This window comes from Eumetopias jubatus, unplaced genomic scaffold, assembly GCF_037043125.1.
Source record: "Eumetopias jubatus isolate StellerSeaLion01/CBP00866 unplaced genomic scaffold, mEumJub1_p1.0 scaffold_3, whole genome shotgun sequence".
Lineage (NCBI taxonomy): Eukaryota > Metazoa > Chordata > Mammalia > Carnivora > Otariidae > Eumetopias > Eumetopias jubatus.
Genome location: NW_028274809.1, coordinates 69214579 through 69233721, shown reverse-complemented (window position 1 = coordinate 69233721; position 19143 = coordinate 69214579). Strand labels below are relative to the sequence as shown.

General features: G+C 37.1%; 1 protein-coding gene across 4 annotated transcripts in view; it reads right to left on the bottom strand.

Annotated features, from left to right (window-relative positions):
- Positions 1 to 19143, bottom strand: part of IFIH1 (interferon induced with helicase C domain 1) — a 53186-nt gene that overhangs the window by 31429 nt on the left and 2614 nt on the right. For 3 of the 4 annotated variants that reach the window (XM_028113138.2, XM_028113136.2, XM_028113135.2), the window contains exons 2-3: positions 13178 to 13346; positions 8857 to 9003 (exon numbers count right to left, since the gene is read on the bottom strand). In XM_028113138.2, the coding sequence (XP_027968939.1) occupies positions 8857 to 9003; positions 13178 to 13346 (316 nt within the window). The remainder of the gene's footprint in view (positions 1 to 8856; positions 9004 to 13177; positions 13347 to 19143) is intronic. The other variant, XM_028113137.2, reaches the window with a different exon arrangement.

Genomic DNA, 19143 nt, shown 5'->3' with positions numbered 1-19143 from the left:
AATTTCTAACTGTTAAAAAAAAAAGCAGTTATTTATATCAAACTCTTTTGGAATGAAAGAAAATGATACTCATCCAATTAAAAGATAGGATTTTCTGTAATAATTTTGTAAACAGCACCAAAAAAGAACAGCTCTGTGTACAATGATAGTAAGTGTCTAAGACCAGTCCATAAGCCACGGGAAAAAATGCCTCATTTTGCAATCACAACTGAATATTTTACTAATAAGGCAGAAATATTAACTGGAATCTGAGAAATTTCACATTTAACATCTTCTAGACTTTAAATACTTTAGAATATTTTTAAACCATTTAGAAACCAAAAATATTGAAGTTAAAAAAATTCAAATGAAAAAAACCTCTTGGTTGAAGGCCTTTTTAGATCTATTTCAATGTAAAGTATGCCCTCTGCTGGAAGATGCTATTGTAACAATTAGTTGGTAAGTACATCGTTTATTCAACCTAAGGGCTAAGCTTCCTTAAGTAAAATACAAATTGGTTCTTACTTCTATCCCTGCCAGGTAATGTCCCCCCTATTTTCAACCTAGATGTATTTCCCACTCCACAGAATATTTCTCCTTTTTCACCCCTTGCCTCAGGCTGTCATACATTCTCTTTGCTGAAAAGTGGTTTTGCTTTAGAGCAGAAAGCAGTGCAAGGGGCCAGGGCTTCTACACACATTGAGAAAGAAGGGCACCTGCAGATCTCATTCACATGAGAGGTAGTGCTTACAAGGTCTGCAAATAGTCTAATTTCACTTGTCACCGTACTTTCATGTTTATTCTATTTCTGACCTTGTGATGCATTTTAGCTTCACCTATTTAGCTATTACCCTTTGCCTGGCTTCGTAATCCCCGCAGCCTGGAATGCGGGAGACTACCCTAAAGATCCGAGCACAGGTACACTTATGGGCACTCCCACAAAGATTGCACGGGTTTCCTAAGCATGCTTGCTTTCGTACCACTAATAACACCCTTTCTCTCTCTCTCTCTTTCTTTCTTTTTTTTCCTTCTTTCTTTTTTAGGGTCCTTTTTTGATAGCTCTTATTGATACTTAAAAATGAACAACAGTTGGGTATTGTCCATATGGAAAAAGCAGGCTTTTTGTGATGAGTACATTTGGGACTAAGACGCATCTTTATCACCCTCTTTCTTTTTCTTTTCCCTTCCTCCTCTAATGTCTCATTGAGATATAGTAGCCAAGCTCTTCAAGACCACCAATAAAGTTATTTTGGACTCTTCTCCCTCTGTGGGTTCCTTTGAATCTTTCTGTGCTTTTCTGTGGGCTCCTATAATTGGATCAGACACATTGCTAAGACCTCTTGTCTTTTTTTTTTCTAAAATGCAAAGTATCCTAACACTCAAACACTCCTTTTCTTTTGAAATAACTTATCCTTAATCTTTTTTGAGAGGAAATAGATGACTTTTATTTTCAGCTCTATGTATATGGATTTGTGCGTGTGCGCGCACACACACACACACGCTCACATTTTGGTCTGTCAGATTCTGCTCTCCGTGCCAGGGAACATGTGTTCCCGCAGAATGGAGAGAAGCCACCTCCACCCACCTTGCATATTCTCTCCTGGATCCAAGCTTCTAGGAAATGAGTTCCCCAAAGAGAAAAAACTCTCCTAGAGCCACAGGCCCACATGGCTATCCATGGAGCTCCTTGCTCCTGTTTATAGAATTTATACTGCTGAAATGTTTCAGTCAGAATTAAATTTGAATTGTGTGTAAGTAATAGTGTTGGCTTAAATTGTATCATGTATACCCTTTAGCCTTTGGACTTGGATCTCCATCTATAAAGATAGTTATTAGAATACAGGGTTGTGGGGATAATAACCATACTCACTAGAGTGACCCAGTCAGTAACAGAGACCAAAAGTCTTAGAGTAAATCAGCTATGAGTGAAAAGCCAGATGACCGCATGGGAAGTGAGTCTTGGCGCTAGCAAGGTTTAGTGACGGCAAGATAGAAGACCAACTGGAAACTTCTTTGGCTGGTAAGCACCCCTCAGGAAGAGCTATTCAAGTTAGGCAGGCTTAAGCAAGCCTGAGGAGAGTATGGGAAGAGACACATTTAAGGGCGTCCTGGTAAATACTCAACGGTTGGCTCTTTGAGGTAAAAACAAACAAAAAAAACCCCCATGATTTCAAAGTGTCTACTAATTTCCATGGTGTAAATATTCCTGCCAGGGCTGATTTCAAGCTACCAGCGTGATGTCACAGAGTGGAGCTGGGAAGAAATGGGTGCGTCTGGCTCTGGCAAGCTAGTGGCAGCCAGCTCCAGCTCCCCAGGGTACACAGTCCTCCAATGAAGGACTCTCCTACGAACATCATCTGAAATGATCTGGTGCACATTGTGCTAGTATTTCATAATTGTTAAGAGTATTTTTTTCCTTAGAGAAATCATTTGTAAAAACCATAGAGAAGCCCATTAACTCATCGATCTGAGAAGTCTTCTCTCCTACCACTGACCCCCAAAAATGCTCCCCTCTAATCAAACTGTTCCCCTGCATTTTTGTATCATTTTGCTGTGTTTACTACAGTTGGATTTTGATGTGTTTATTACAGTTGGATTCATCTTGTATAGACTTTATTTTTCAGAGCAGTTTCAGGTTCACAGCAAAATTGAGTGTAAGTACAGAGACTTTCCTTAAAAGCCCTGCTCCCACACATGCAGAGCCCCCCTTATGGACACCCCCCACCCTAAATATATTTTGAATCTTCCTACACCTACACCCTTGCTCATAGTGCCCATGCAGTCTGAAATGCTGCTTACCACCTCTGTGTGTGCACAGATCCAACACAGGACCGGATGAACGGATGTCTCCGATTCCTCCTTAAGGAGGCTCTTTCTAGGTCTTCCTTCCTCCCAAGTCTTCCCTCCTTATCCTGTAACATGGTCTCCTTCACTCTGGATAGATAACTGTTTTTCTCTGGGGGCCTGGAACTTGTTTTCTGGAACTGGGTTATAAACTCCTTGAGGGTGAGGGCAATACTCCAGTACTTGGTTCTCTCAATAATAAGACCTGACCAACTCACTCTCTGGCTTCTAGTCCTCATTCACATGCCAAAATAGAGAAGGTAAGGCTTAAGCATCAAATTAAAATTAAAATTGTTGCCTTTGTTAAAATGGTGCTAAAAAAAAAAAAGCACTTGAGGTTTGTAGCCATAAAAGGATGTCATGAAAATAAATCCAGCACGTCTTAGCTGCACACCGGGGAGATTCTTTCTGTCGAAATACCTATGTCCTCCAACCCGAGAGATGAACAATAACCCTCAAGGAACTATTAAGCAATTGGAAGTCATATAACTAACCTACATAGCTCCAGGGAGGTTTCAAATAAAATACAAACCTATATTAACTGTTAGCCGACACTGACATCAGCAGGGACAGCAGCTTATCTCTCTCTCTCTCATCGGTTCTCTCTCTCTTTCTCTTTTTCAGCTCAAATTAATATCTGCCTTTTGGATTGACTCAGTAGTATTTTTGATTCCCAATAATTAATGTAACTAAATTTAGCAAAATATAGAAGTGAAGGATGGTTACCTGAAGTCAAACCAATCTTGTAATAGTGTGGGTAATTCTGACACAATCTTATATGCTGCTATATCAATTATCTTTTCCACTAAGGTCTCAAGTACTATATGGTAATTTTTTTTCTAGAGATTCTAAAAATCTCTAAATTTCTAGAGGCTGGTGCTATAAAACATTATTCTGGTCCTCATGTGCAAGGATAAATTTTGTGGCATTTTTACAGAAATTAGTATAGACCAAATCTAAGATTGGACTTTGGTCTATAAAAAGGCAAAACAAAACAACAACAAAAAAAGTGCTATAACAGATTGGGCCAGGGAGAAGGAGGCTGTTTTATAAAGGTCAATTTTTAAACCCCTCCTACAGAACATGATCTATGCAAAATATATCCACAATATATTCCAAAGCATAATGTCACCGGATAAACCTAAGGAGTGGAACATATGGGGGAATATGAAAAAGAAGGTATTAAAGTCTGAAAACAAGCAGGTTGGTAAGCTCATTAGCTGGGGTGGAATTTTAAAATCTTCACGTGAACGAATATATAAATCAAAATATACACATGCGTTCACAGTCATGCGCACTGTATATTCACATATGGCACACTCTACAGTTACATTATAATCTTCCACACTGGAACAGTGAATTCCATTCTCTTTATAATGTAAAAGCGCCCTCTGCTGGCCAACCTCAGGTACTTGCACTTTCTCGTTTCATAACAGGAAGATCCAACATAGAACGATAAAAGAAGTCTGGGAGATTTTATGGGAAACTCTTCATCAAAGTAAGTTCACTGCAAATAAAAATTTTATTTTGTTTTGATTCTCATTTGCTTTGCTTTCATTTTATTCTAAGGCATTAATTCCTAAAATAGTGTAATGTAAAAGTTGGTGTAAAATAACTACTTGTTTTTGAGAAAGCAATAATAGATTATTAAATTAAAAATGACTGTACAATCAATTCTACTGTAAGCATACAGAGTTAAAATGATCCAGATAACCTCGTATTTCCTAAAATTATTTTCAACAGAAGAAAATGAATGTGGCTTTTTTGGTCCCTCTGATGTTTTCTAGGGAGGTGTGGTCTAGAGAAACAGCACAGATTTCCAATATTTTCTTGTTCTAAGAGATGACCAGTGACTTTAGAAAGGAGAACTATAACATCCAGCATTAAAATTCTACTAACTGTCTGAGAACTATTCAAACATCCTTCAGAAATTATTGTGTTAATTTAGAAGAAGGCAAGTCTTAAAAATTGGTGTATCTTCATTATTAACCACTTTTTAATGGGAAGTAGTTGGAAGGAGGAAGGAAGAACAAATATCAGTCCCCCGGTTGGAGGCATGACAAAAGCACTCTCCAGAGCTGCCTCCTAGGGAATCCTGATATATCACCCCAAGAGTGAAGGAGAAATGGGTTTAAAATTGCTTTCAGGGCAGGCGACTGTTACTAGTGGTAGTGTATCTTATCCATCATGTGTGTTAAGGAGTCAAAGGGGCTAAAAAACAATATATAAGGAATCTTTGCATTGAAACTATAAATAATTACCACTTGTATGCACCAAGACTATTATGCACTGAAAAAAATATTTTAGAAACTGGTTCAGAAATAAAAATTAGAGGAGTCAATTTAAAATTAGAAATAATTCGAGTTACATTTTTTTCCTTCTGCATATGAAAATTCATATTTATAGAATGTGTGCAGCTTAAGCAATAAGTTTCTTTCAATGCTACTTTGGTTGCATTGACTATATTTGAGCTGTATATGAAATCTTAACCCTATATATTAGAATTCAAAATAAGGATTATACATTATCAATACCGGTAAGATATGCAAAACAAAATTATGCAAATGATAGTAGAGACTATGGGATACTTGCCCCTTTATTTTGACTGTTAATTCTATGAAAGAATGCCTGTGGGGGCAAAATCCTTCTACGGTAACTTCTGCAATAAAAACTTCAATCAAAAGGACAGCAGTAACTTTCTTGGGCTAATGGTACTTTACAAGTTATTTATATCTGTAATTCTTAGTTCCAGAGAGCAGTAAGGAAATAGACAAACACTTGGAATGACCCATAGCATCTATCAGCAGTGGTGTCTAAGACCTAAAGCAAAGGAACTACATTTTCATAAATAAGTTACCTTTTGTTATTGCTCTGAAAAGGGCCAGAATGGATTGGTCTGTCTGGCTCTCAAGTCCACAGGGAATCATGAGTCCAGACATCATGAGGATCCTACAGACCAGAAGGTCATTCAAGTCTGTGAATTGGGTGGGGTCCTTATCACTGTACAGTGTACTATACTTCCAAATGTTCTCAGACTAGTATATATATTTTAATTGGCTGTCCTTGCATTTACTGTATGAATGTTACCAGCACTTACGGTGACTATGCAGTGACTACTGGTTGACTGACATGCCCATCAGTTGAAAGCTCCACGGGAGCAAGAAGCCACCTCCGTATGTTCCCCCACTGTCTTGGCAGTACTGAACACTGAACAGTACATGTCTGGCATGTAGTAGTTAAACAAATATTTGTTAAATGAAAGAATTGAAAGGAACAGAGGGCAAATGGGAGAGAGGGAACACAAGGGGGAAAAAAACCCTTTCTGTCCTCTAAGCCATTATTAAGATCTAGATTTTTTTTTCACAACATGCAACTTTAAGTTTTACATTAACTCATAGAAAGAACATTTTTAAAGTTTTGCCTTTAATTTTGTTCACTTTAAGACTCAGAATCCTCCATAGAGACATAAGCTATAGGCTGATGAGATGCATTGCTGGCAACATTTGATGAAAAACCCTCATTCAAGATACAGGATCATCTTCCAGCCTCAGTCCTGTCTTCAGTTCTTTCTAGTGTGGATTTAGAAAACAGCCAGTAACCCCACAGAGATGTCAGGTGTCCTACCAAGGAAATTTATTAAAATGTGACAAATTCACATTCAGATAGTGATTTTGGCATTCCTATGAGATCATGATTTCTGAAAGAAAGCGTAGCTGCTCAAATGAAAAAAAATCCTCTGGAATTCAAGTTTTTGCTATTCTATATATTAAACCTCACTCCTTAAAGTGTGGTCCAGGACCAGCAATACAGCATCACCTGGGAGCCCGTGAGAAAGGCAGAATCTCAGCCTCTACACAGGACCTACTGAATCAGAATGCATTTCAGTAAGACCCACTCCTCTCGATGATTCATATACACAGTAAAGCAGCAGAAGCACTGCATAAAACAAACAAACAAACAAACAAAAAAATGAGGCACAAGCCTGAATAACTGGCAAACTATAAAACATATTGGGACTATTTATAACAAAGGATTGCTATCCTATATATTTAGATACTTCACATAAATCAGCAGGAAGAATATAAACACCCTAATAGAAAAATAGATAGGGAATTAGTAACAACAACAAACAGAATAAACTTATAAAAGGGTTTTCCACCAGAAATCAAAAAAATAAAATTCAAATAGCAAAATACCAAACTGGCAAGGCTTGAAAATAATGATATTTTGTAGAAATACCTGTTCTTGTGGAAGAGACTTTAGGGCAATAGGCACTCTCTTATACTACTAAAGGACACCTAAATTGGTACAAGTTTCTGGAGTGAAATTTGACATTAAGTATCAAATGTCTTAAGATTGTAAACATCATTGGATCCAGAAGTTCCAATTATGTAATATGTTTTTGAGAATTAAACTGAAACATAGATATGAAGAGAGTTATTCACAATGTAGAAATTTTTAAACATCCTAAATATTTAATGATTGATTTATTAATTATAAAGCATCCAATGGATGGAACTATTATTAAGTCATTAAAAATCATGCTATAGAAGACTATCTAACAAACACAGGAGATATGCCATTTGTGTATAAACATCCACTTATGTAAAAAGAGCAGAAGGATAGATACCCAAATGTTAAGAGTAATACATCTACATTGTGGGAGGATGGGTGACTTTTTCTTTGTATGTTTTCACATTTTCCAAATTTCCTTCAATGCAGCTACACTACTTTTCTGAGTAGAAAATGGTAAACTTTGGAAGCGCCTGGCTGGCTCAGTCAGTGGAGCATGTGACTCTTGATCTCAGGGTTGTGAGTTTGAGGCCCACATTGGAGGTAGAGATGACTTTAAAAAAAAAAGGGGAGAGAAGAAAGTAGTAAACTTTGCAGTGGTGTGATGGAGTCAGCTTCTATCGGCTCACAAAAGCCAATTGTTAGATTTTCAGGAATTTGTGAGCAGGTTAAACACATCCATTTTAAAAATTAAATCATATTGATCTATAGTTAGATAAATTATATGAAAGCATAGGTAATGAATACTCAAACTCATCACTTCCTAATCGTGTTTCTGGATTTTGCTATTATCTCTGTCATTGAGGCTGTTAATGCCCACTGTATCTGCATAGCAGAAATGCTAACACAATGGTGACCTAGTGCTTCTCTCTTTCCAACTCAGGGACATCAGGTTGGAGGTTTGACATCAGCTTCAGTGGGAGCATTTGCATCCTGAAGGTTGGCAAATGCTACAGCTCAGTACCTCCTTTCTTTCCCCTGTAGAGTTACTTCTTAAACATTTACCAGCACAGCACAGATTTTTAAAAAATTGTTTCTTTTAAATGACTATTTCTTGCGAAAATAGAATGTGGCCCTTTGGTGGGGAGAGAAGAAGAGAGGATTTTCCTATCCAGTAAATTAGGGAGGGGAATGTGATTAAATTAGTTTGATCCTTCCAGGAATGTTTTGTATCAAAAAAGGTGGTCATGGTGGTAAATAGTTTGCTCACCACTTAGTTACTGCAAATCAAGCCAACCCCAGTTTAACACCTGTCATCCTCTTTGCTACAGACTTGCTTCTGGTCTCTACAACCCAGCTGAACCTCCCTGAGACATGCCAGTCTATAAAATAAAGAAAAGATAACGAATGGCCTTTTTAATCCTCGGAGCTTGGGATGAATCAAACTAATTCATATATTTGAAGGTACTTTGAAAACTATGAAATATAGGGTATGCTTATAATACTTATCACATCACAAAGACCATGGGTATCTTCTTATAAAGTAAAATTAGAACCAAATGTGTTCCTATTCATAACATATTAGTATTGCATTAGTTTTGAAAAACATTTTTAGCCACAAAGAATTCTTTTAATTTAAACGTTTCTAGAAATATGAATTTTAATAAGAATGCTCACAAAACCCCAAGGCCCAAATTTTCTCCCTGTGTTTCACAGATCCCGACGTCACCAATGCACCAACTGATTTTTCGGGAAGTGGCAATTAGCAAAATATGGAAACTATGTGCAGGTTCCAAATACCTGAAACAGCAGAAGAATCTACCAAAGACGATTCCAGCGAATCACTCTCCTTGTCCCAGCCCTCTCTCTCTGGACTTGGCTGACCTGTGGCTAAAAGAACTGCCTCTTGAATGTCAGGGCCACCTTCTTGGGATAAGTTCTCAGTCTCTGTGAATAAAGCATTAGAAGGTAAGCAGTAGTGCAGTGCAAACTTGTGTAGAGTCTGAATCACTGCAGTTGCTATTCTGAAAATGAAACAGGAGTTCCTAATGGACATTTACCGGAATATATTGAAGTATTTTGAAATCCTAAACAGAATGTAAATCGTTCATGCAAGTTTTTACACAATATCAATAGATAGTATTATTATTTTGAAAACCAAATGGAAGTTCCCAGTAGAAATCTGCCTCAATATACTTTTGTACTTTGACATTTTGAAATGCTAGGAACATAGTTTTTGTTATGATACAGTATTTCTATTTTTTAATATGGACACAGTGAGTAATTCTTTTGTAATGATTACATTTTATCTAAAAAGACGTTATCTAAGTATCATGGTAATCACTTTAGTCTGATGATTTCCTATCTGACCATTACTGGTAGGAAGTAAGGCACTAATTTAGTGACACAAAGTTATATTTAAGGCTGAATTATGAAAATGCAAATTTGGTGGTGGTTTTTCTTTAGCTTGCGCTCTTGCCATTTTGTTCCCTCGCTGTGCGTTCTACATGAGATGTACATATGCTTTAATGTCAGCCTAAATTCATGTATTTTGAATATCTGGAGATTTTTTAGGAATTCCATAAAATATTCTGCATCCTTCCCTTCCCCTTCCGTCCATTTCTCCCATCAGCCTTTCTTCCTTCAACCAAGTATTGAATGTTTTCTTAAGGGACTATGTGGGTTACAAAGAAAAATAAGAGTTTCTGTCCTCCTGAAGCTTTCATCTATCAGAGAAGACTGATTCCCTAAATAAAGTTTCTTAAAGTATCATTGTGGATTAACCCATCCTAAAGAATAAAGGAAAAGTATGTCCTGCATATGGAGAATTTCCCAAAGAAAATTGTGACTTTGGACTCTGTTATTGGGCAAAATGACTTGACAATGTTTGCAGGTACACATTAAGTATGTTTGGGGTTTGTAATCAGAATGGTCCATGATTTTGCGCTTACCATATAAGTGCTATGGAAATGTTGAATCACTTAATTCTCCAAAGAGCCCTAGGTAATAGGTAATATTATTTTCCCCAGTTCACAGAGGAGTAAACTGAGGCACAGAGAGGGCAAGTGCCTGCTCAAAGCTACACATCCAGGGAAGTAAAAGAGCCAGGATTCAATAAGCATCAGGATCCAGAGCCTAGGCTCCTCTATCAGTCAGCTCAGGCCACAGTAACAAAATACCATAGATGGAATAACTCAAGCAAGAGAATTTGATTTTCTCATAGTGCTGGAGATCGGAAGTTCCTGATCAATGTGCCAGCAGGATTGGTGTCTGGTAAGAGCTCTCTTCGAGGGTACAGAAGGCCACCTTCTCATTGTGTCCTCACATGGTGAAGAGAGAGACAGAGACCTCTTCCTCTTCTTATAAAGCCACAGTCCTATCAGATTAGGGCTCACCCTTCCGACCTCATTTCACCTTAATTATCTCCTTGGAGGCCCTATCCCCCAGAAACGGTCACAGTAGATATTAGGGCTTCAACATATGAATTTTGGGTAAACACAACTTAGTCCATAGTAACTCCTAATCACAAGAATAATCATAGCTAACTTTATTCTGGTCATTAAAACCCACCAGAAAAATTCTTAGATTCTCATAAAAAGAGGTATAGTTCAGCCAACAAAATTTAAATCCCAATCCCTCTGGTTAGATTTTCTGAAGAAATGAAAAAATAAGCCCTGCTTTTTGGAATGAGTGGGTCAGGAGCAACCTGCCTGCAGGTAGGGGTGGTGGGGAGTCTACAGATGTTGCCCCAGCCAGGGATTGGAGTTTTTCTTCCAATCCTCAAAGGAAGCTCAGAGATCCCTTTCCACTCTGCTCCTTGCCATCAGAGAAGCCCTCGTATCTGAGTCAATGCCCATGATCACTCCCTTTGGTAGAATGAGGGAGAAGCCCCAACCATGAGAGGACCCTGCTACGGGACAAGAGAGGGGTTTGGACAATTGGTGCCCCTGTTTTTCTTTCCACAAGGCCTTTCCCCCTTTTATAAAGTGCCTGGCCTTGGCCAGCCAGGCTATGTGTGTGGGCTAGGGAAAATGTGGATAAACTAGTCCCTAAGCCATTCAAAAACATAAAGACCTAATAAATTTATGGCATACAGTAAAGAAAGTGAAGAGGAAAGCATGAAAGTACTAGATGTATGTGATGAGTGTGTTACAATGTAGGTATTACCTGGGATTTACTATGCTTACACTACCTACATTGCTCTTGCTCAAAGAATTACAATTTTTAGAATTACATTAAACTTCTAGAGGCAACTGCGTGGCTCAGTCGGCTACGTGTCCGACTCTTGACCTTGGCTCAGGTCTTGATCTCAGGGTGCTGAGTCGGAGCCCTGCATTGGACTCCTTGCTGGGTATGGAGCCTGCTAAAACAAACAAACAAACAAACAAACCAACAAACAAAACTTCTAGCAAAGCATCTGGTGAAGAAGAATTTAAAAATATTTTAGAAAGAGGGGTGCCTGGGTGGCTCAGTGGGTTGAGCAACTCTTGGTTTCCACTCAGGTCATGATCATGATCTCCGGGTCCTGGGATCCAGCTGCATGGGGCTCTGTGCTCAGCACGGAGTCTGCTTTCCCTCTTCTTCCCCATGCTCCTCACCCCCAATTGCTCTCTCTTTCTCTCTCAAACAAATGAATAAAAATCCTTCAAATATATATACATATAGTAGAAGGAAATATGGCCATACATGTTGTATATGTCAGGAGAATCTAGAAGACACTTTGGAGCAGATCTTCTAGACTCCATCCTAAACAAGTGTGCCACTGTACACAACTATAAAATGGATAGGTACCCTCGAATTTGAGGGATGGATATGACAAGGTCTTGTGACCTGAAAGGTCACCTTTCTAAGATTTCTTATTACACTGAAACCAAAATTTCCCAGGGAACAACAACAACAACAACAAAATCTAGATTGCAGCCATTTTCTCTTTGAAATTTGAGCCCTTGAATGTTTGTCATGGATGGAAATGGTTCCATGAGGTCCTGAAAGGGAACTCGTCATGGGATGTGTGTGTGTGTGTGTGTGTGTGTGTGTGTGTGTGTGTGTGTGTGTGTGTGTGTCTGTTTCTGTATATGCATATATATACACAGATATGTGTGTGTGTGTGTGTGTATTTCTAACTACTGGGCAAAATTAACCTATTTCATAAATAACAGAATAAAAAATAATGTGCTATTTATTTTAATAACTTAGTAACTTTTTATTTTGCAAAAGCAACTTAGAAAAGTGTTTACTGGGTATCTTCTTCCATTAGAAAGTGGTATGTGGCAATAGGGACTTTGTGTGTCTCATTTAGTCCATATTTGCAGCATTTGCAACAGTGTGTGTGGCACTCATCACACGTTGTTTGTTGAATGAATGATGGGATGGCTGGATGAATAGAAGTGGAGTAAGCTTGAAGTGACTGTAATGTATTTAAATCATGTTATTACCAATTAACTTTCAATTTGTCTTACATATGAGATTTTGGAAACCACAAGATACACACCCTGAAAAGAAAAATAAGATGGCAGTTTATATTAGATTTACAAATAATACATGTGAAAAGGCTCTAAAATGTTACTTTTATTATTATAATTGAAGGAACAACAACAACAAAAATCTCACAGGAAGTAATATTGAGATATGTTGGTAATTACAGACCTTTTATCAAATGTTTAATAAATTCCTTAAAAATTGATATAGATGGCCAGAAAACTAGCAGCACAGGTGTAATAACCACTAAAATATTTTCTTCCTATTTATTGGTTATCTAATCAATGTATAAATTATTTTGATAAAAATTTTAGATAATCATCTTGTCTTCAGTGTAAGATGAGTAGTGGAAGGAATATTAGATTAGGGGTCAGCTGCCAATATAGCTGAAAGCTGCCAATAAATAAAGCTGCCAATAGTCCAGTTTGCTGAGTTTTATGATCTTTGGTAAGTTAATCTTTTCCCATGCAACAGTTTCCTCATTTGTAAAGGGGAAAAAAAATAGATGATTTCTCAAATTGCTTCCAATTTTGAAATTTTGATTCTCGATATCTTAGTGTTTGGCATTGTGTCTACAGGCTTCATTAAACTTTCAATCACTAGGGAAAATGTACAAACTCTTTTTTAGTAGAATTAGATATACCTGCATTGCTTTCAAAGCAAGGGGTGCCTGTTAGCTCTTGGATAAGGGCGTGGTTTTCCGTTTGATGCAGAACAATCAGAAATGCAGAAAACCAGTTTTCTTTCTGCACAATCCTTTTCAGTAGCTCTCTTACACCTGATTCATTTCCATAGCTTTCTGCAGCAGAAATCTGTTTTAAGAGAAAAGCAGAATTAAAGAGATCACACATCTTCTGAACAATTTTAAACAGGAACTAGCCTTTTTAAAAAATGAGCAATTAAGCATAGTAAGTATTAGTAAAGGCTTATGTCCAACCACCAAAGAAAAGAACAATGTCACTTACAGTAATTCTGGATTGTAGCGGGGACAAATCTCTGAGCCAAGCCCCCTTTTAAATATGAACCATTTTTTAAAGCCACTATGATGTTCAAAACTTACACTTAGGGAATAAAGGTTCTACCTTGGCCATTCTGAATAAGGGGGACAAAAGAAAACGTCTTTCATTTCTAGTTCTGTTAGGTTTATTTGCATCAATTTCTTTCCGTATATCTAGGATTTGCTATTTCTTTTCAAACCATGGAGTCTATAAATAGGAAGCCAATTGTTTCTTACCTGACTCCTCTTTCTTGACTATCACTACTATTAAGTAATTACTATCAAGAGATTTATATTCTTGTTTACTTAGTATTTGCAATATGTATTAATGACTATAATATTTTCCTAAGTTTGTGTTATTTAATATTATGAGACTAATTTACTTAATTTCTACATATATTCCTTAAAGTATGGGGCGGAATTATTTCTGTATCTATTCATTACAACTTTTAGTCTTCCTTTGACTTCTCTTTTAGATTAAACTAACAAATCATTTTAAATGTGGATCATTTGTGTAATCATTATCACAGTGCATTTCCCAGTTCTTAATACAGCACCAAACATTGGGAGAAAAGACCAATACAAGCCACATTTAGACCAGAAAGAAATAAGACAGGGTATCATCAGCCTGCTGTGCCTTTGGGATAGGCTTCATCCCTCTGGGCTTTGACTTCTGCATGTGCAAAATGAGGCAACTGAAAGGAAATTTCAGGGCTTTTCCACTCTACCTGCACATTAGGCACACCTGCGGAGATTTAAAAACACTCATGTCTGGGATCTACCCCCAAGGATTCTGACTTATTTTGTCTGTGTTGGGAAGCCAGAATTTTTTTAAGGATCTCATGATTCCAATCAGCAGTTTAGTTGAGAAATATTGACTTACCTCCTCTCAAAGGCCCTTCTGAACATTCGTCCACTTCCTACATGTATAATCTGGGTTGATTAGCTAGATTAATTGTTTCCTATTAAATTTGTGCATTTTCTAGTCCTATAAATATATCCTATAACTTTTTAGTGTCAGGTATTTGTTTGCATTTTTGGAACAGTGTCTGACACAAATTTAGTGTTAGTCATTATCGTGGATGACTGAAGAAAGCATCTATCTTTATAAACACTGCACCAGTGGACACTACTTAGTACAGAAGTATGCAGCATGATTTCTACCCAGTGGGTATGTTTGTCTTACTAGATAATACTTAATAATGTTATTATAAAGGCTTTGCACCTATTAACCCAGAAACCCTGAAGAAGGAACTAATATTAACCCACTTCGCAGACCAGAAATCCAAGGCACACAGAATTCCAGTTACCTTCCTGAAGCCACAAAGCTCGTAAATGGCAAAGGGAGAATTTCATCCCAGGCAATTGACTTCAGAGGCCAAATACTGCCTTCCTGAGCTATAATTATAGCTACCAATTGTCTACAATTTTAAGCACATTTTCTGACAAGAAGTGGATAAGATGACTACTGGACTTAATAAAATTTAGGTGATTTCAGTCTATCTCCCTCACAGCATTTTCTAAGCAGATTCTTGCTCATTTCTTACCTTTTGTTCAACTTCATTAATCTCCTAATGGAAACTTTTTGTCTTCTCCGGTGTTTGTAGTATCTTTATTATTATCTGCTAACTTAAACCCTAGTTGCTAAAGATGTTTAGTAAGACTGGTTTGAGCACCTTCTTTTAACTCAACCATTTCTATTTTTAATTACCTTACTCTTTAATCACCTTTAAATCCATCTGACAGAAGTAATCAGAAAGCATTTCTCTAAAAAGAATAAGTGATACACTGTAATGAATATTCTCACTAAAAACCTAATTATATTATAGGCATTAAACTTCCATCCACTCTTAATCAGTTAAGTTGATTTTAACTGTAAAATTACATTTGTCAAGCTTGCTTTGTCCTTACTGTGTTCAGGCATTTGAAGATCATTATGTCATTATTTCCTATGAGTATTTTTATTATTTGAACAGTGGAACTACATAGAACACCACTGCAATTTTAGCAGCTTCATCAAGATTCTGAATTTTTAATAAGTCTTCTGAATTTGAGTGTTAGAAAGTACCTTTGAAACAGCCATATATATGTAGCTATATTATATGTATATATATATACATTTTTTAACTTAATCTGTTCTCCTAAAACATACTAGAGACATTAGATCCCGTTATTAAACTTGATTATGGAAATTCTTGAGAGATGAGTATTTAGACTTGAGATTTCAACAGGACATATAATGATTCTCACTCATGTTCCTCCCTCACTGAATATTTTCTCTAAATATGCAGTTTAAAATAGTTATGAGACATTGTTAACTAATTTATGGAATACAAAATAAATATGAATTTGTGGGTAATACAATTACATGCTTTCACATTCTAAATTCTTTGATCTATGTTTTTCTTTCCAACAGAAATCAGTAGAGAAAGCAATGATATTTCCATTAAGCACTGGTTTGCCAACAAAATTGCTTGATAAAAATGTTTTCATTCCTTCATAAAAACCTTAGATAACTATTTAAATATAATGGTGATTTTTTTTTTTTAACACAGCAGAGCTCAGCTCTCATCCCAGTTAACTCAGGAAGCGAAACTCCTGTTAAAAAGAAAGAATTTTTAAAAACTAGTTCCTCATAGGAAGAGAAGAAAAAATAAAACAAGATGAAATCGGAGAGGGGGACAAACCATAAGAGACTCTTAATCATAGGAAATAAACTGAGGGTTGCTGGAGGAGAGGGGGTGAGGGGATGGGGTAACTGGGTGATGGGCATTAGGGAGGGCACATGATGTAATGAGCACTGGGTGTTACATAAGACTGATGAATTGCTGACCTCTACCTTTGAAACCAATAATATATGTTAATTAATTGACTTTAAATTAAAAAAATAAATTTTTTAGAGAGAGAGGAAAAAAAACTAGTTCCCCATAAAAAGTTAATGTGTTTCTAAATGAATATGTATCAACACACTGACATAACTGATTTCTTACTAGTACTTTTTCTTGCTAATAAAATTCTTATACCTACTAACTTACCTGACAATACAATGAGCTGGGGGAGACTGACTCAGCTTCTCAGCTTCATGTAAGGACAACTGGACTTGGTTTCTAGCTGGACCGAACAAACTATCTCTGGTTCTCCTATGTAAATGAAAGGTATATGGGGTCTTCTTGGACTCTGGATGTTTAATGCTTTGAAGTGGCCAGGACTGAAACAAGAACCTCTCTTCAGCTGTTCAGACTGATATTAAGTAACTATGGAAATGTTTATATGGTCATCTCTTTTCCAGAGTTCATGGCTGTCTTAAGTCAATGGATGCGCCAAGAGGTCACTAAGCGTCCTAAAATATAAGCAGGTCAGTCCAGGGGCAGCCCCTTTCTATTAGGGATCATTATATTATAATGATCTATAACATGATTCTTCTATTTATCGTTGACTCTTCAGGATTTATAATAGTGCCTTGCATACACTAGACATTAACTATTTATTAGAAGAATGAATCGACACTACAACATAAGCTCCATGAAAGCACAGACAGTATTGGCATTATTATCCAGTCTTTTCACCACTGGCATGATGTCTGCCACAAGATGTCACTCCATAAATTTAAACCAAATGAATGAATAGTCAATCCATTAAAGACGTTTTTTTGGGTACTTACTGGACACAAAACTAAATCTAGGATAATTTCTGGAGGCTCTGATGTATGAAGGGCAGGGGTTCCAGGGATGGACATAAGAATAATAAACTAAAATGACAGACCAAGTAGAAAATGTCTACTAGAAAACAGGAAAGGGGCACCTGGGTGGCTCAGTCGTTAAGTGTCTGCCTTCAGGTCATGATCCCAGGGTCCCGGGATCGAGCCCCGCATCGGGCTCCCTGCTCGGCGGGAAGCCTGCTTCTCCCTCTCCCACTCCCCCTGCTTGTGTTCCCTCTCTCGCTGTCTCTCTCTCTGTCAAAATAAATAAATAAAATCTTTTAAAAAAAAGAAAACAGGAAAATAATTAAAATAAAAAAATCTTTGAAGCCCTAACTTCTTATTCAAATATTACTTTAGGCTGTCAAAAAAGCAGATTTGGAGATCTTATGTCCATCATCCATCCATTTCCAAATGCCTGGCAGGGCAATCCATGACATCATGCATTCTTATCCTTTATCCCAGACAACTTTTGGAAGTAAATTCAATCAGGCAGTTAATACTTTTTAAGTACCAGTTCTATACCTAGTCCTGGCTAGGTTTCTAAAGATGAAAGACATAGTTTTTCCTTGGAATCACAGTTTAATCCAGGGGCTTTAAGAAGATCTCAGTTTCAATGTGGTTGATTAACCTAAATTTCTGAAACTTTAAATTCACAAGGAAAGGTAACCAAATGAGTGATGATAAAATTCATCATCATCATCATATCAAAACAGCTCTTTACTATTATTATTCATTAGAAAGCTTTTTCATAAACATGATTTCTCATTTGTATTCACTAAAGTACCATGAGTGAGAGGAGACATTATGTCCATTTTCATGGGTAAATTTAGGATCAAGGAACTTAAATAACTTGACCCAAAGTAACACATAGAGTAAGAAACAAACACAGATCTCAAATCCAGGTTTTCCCATTCCAAATTCTCATGTTTTCCCCCAGTACGATTTGCTACTTTGAGATAAATATTCATCAATGACCCCCATATCAATATAGATTCTTCTATACCTAGTGCTTCTTTCCAATAGCTTATTTTTCCATTGTCTGATGACACATGTAAAATGACGTGTAGACATGATTCCAGAATCTCACAGAGACACTATTCCTCCTCAGAAAGCTTCAAATGCATAGCTCCTCCATCTTTCAGAGGCTCTTTTGAAATATGAATTTGAGGGAGAGTTTCGGTTGCTTTGGCTTTAACTGCTACCCAGTACATAAATGCCCCTTTACTCTACATCTTCTTTGTGTCAAATCCCTTGCATTACTGCTAGCTGCCTCCAAGCTTGCCAGAATCAAGAACTTGGATAAATTCTAGCTGGCGGAAATTCAATCCAGGCAAGACAAAAGTGATGCTGATAGGCAGAAGTATTTAGAGTAAATAAGGAGAAGTGCTGTTTCGTTGGCAATCGGGACATCATACCCACCAAACATAAACAGCTTTGTGGTGTTACTGGACTCTGTTGCTTCTGGACTTCCTAACAGCTACTGTGGCTGGAAATGCCATCTTCCATCTCCAGCTGGCTTGAAGGCTGCATACTGTCTTCCAAATTAAGATTCTGCCACAGTGATGTACACATTTGTCATATCCAGCTGGACTACTATAATGCGTTCTAGCTGGTTCTCAATACACAAAACTACATAAACGTTACAGACAACAGTGTAAAGTAATTTACTTGTTGGGAAAACCAGCCATCAAAATTAGATGCATGCTTGGGTCTTTGGACAGCCCTATGGCTGTCAAGTCTACAAAGGTCTATTAACTTTACTCACTAAAGACCAAGTTACATCATAGGCTAATGTGAGGCCAGTGTCCAGAACTTTGTAATGAAGATACAAACAACTGGTGAATCCAAAACAAAGGAAGAAAGGAAGAAAGAAAGAAAAGGAAGAAAAAGAAAATGTCAGAATCATAGCATG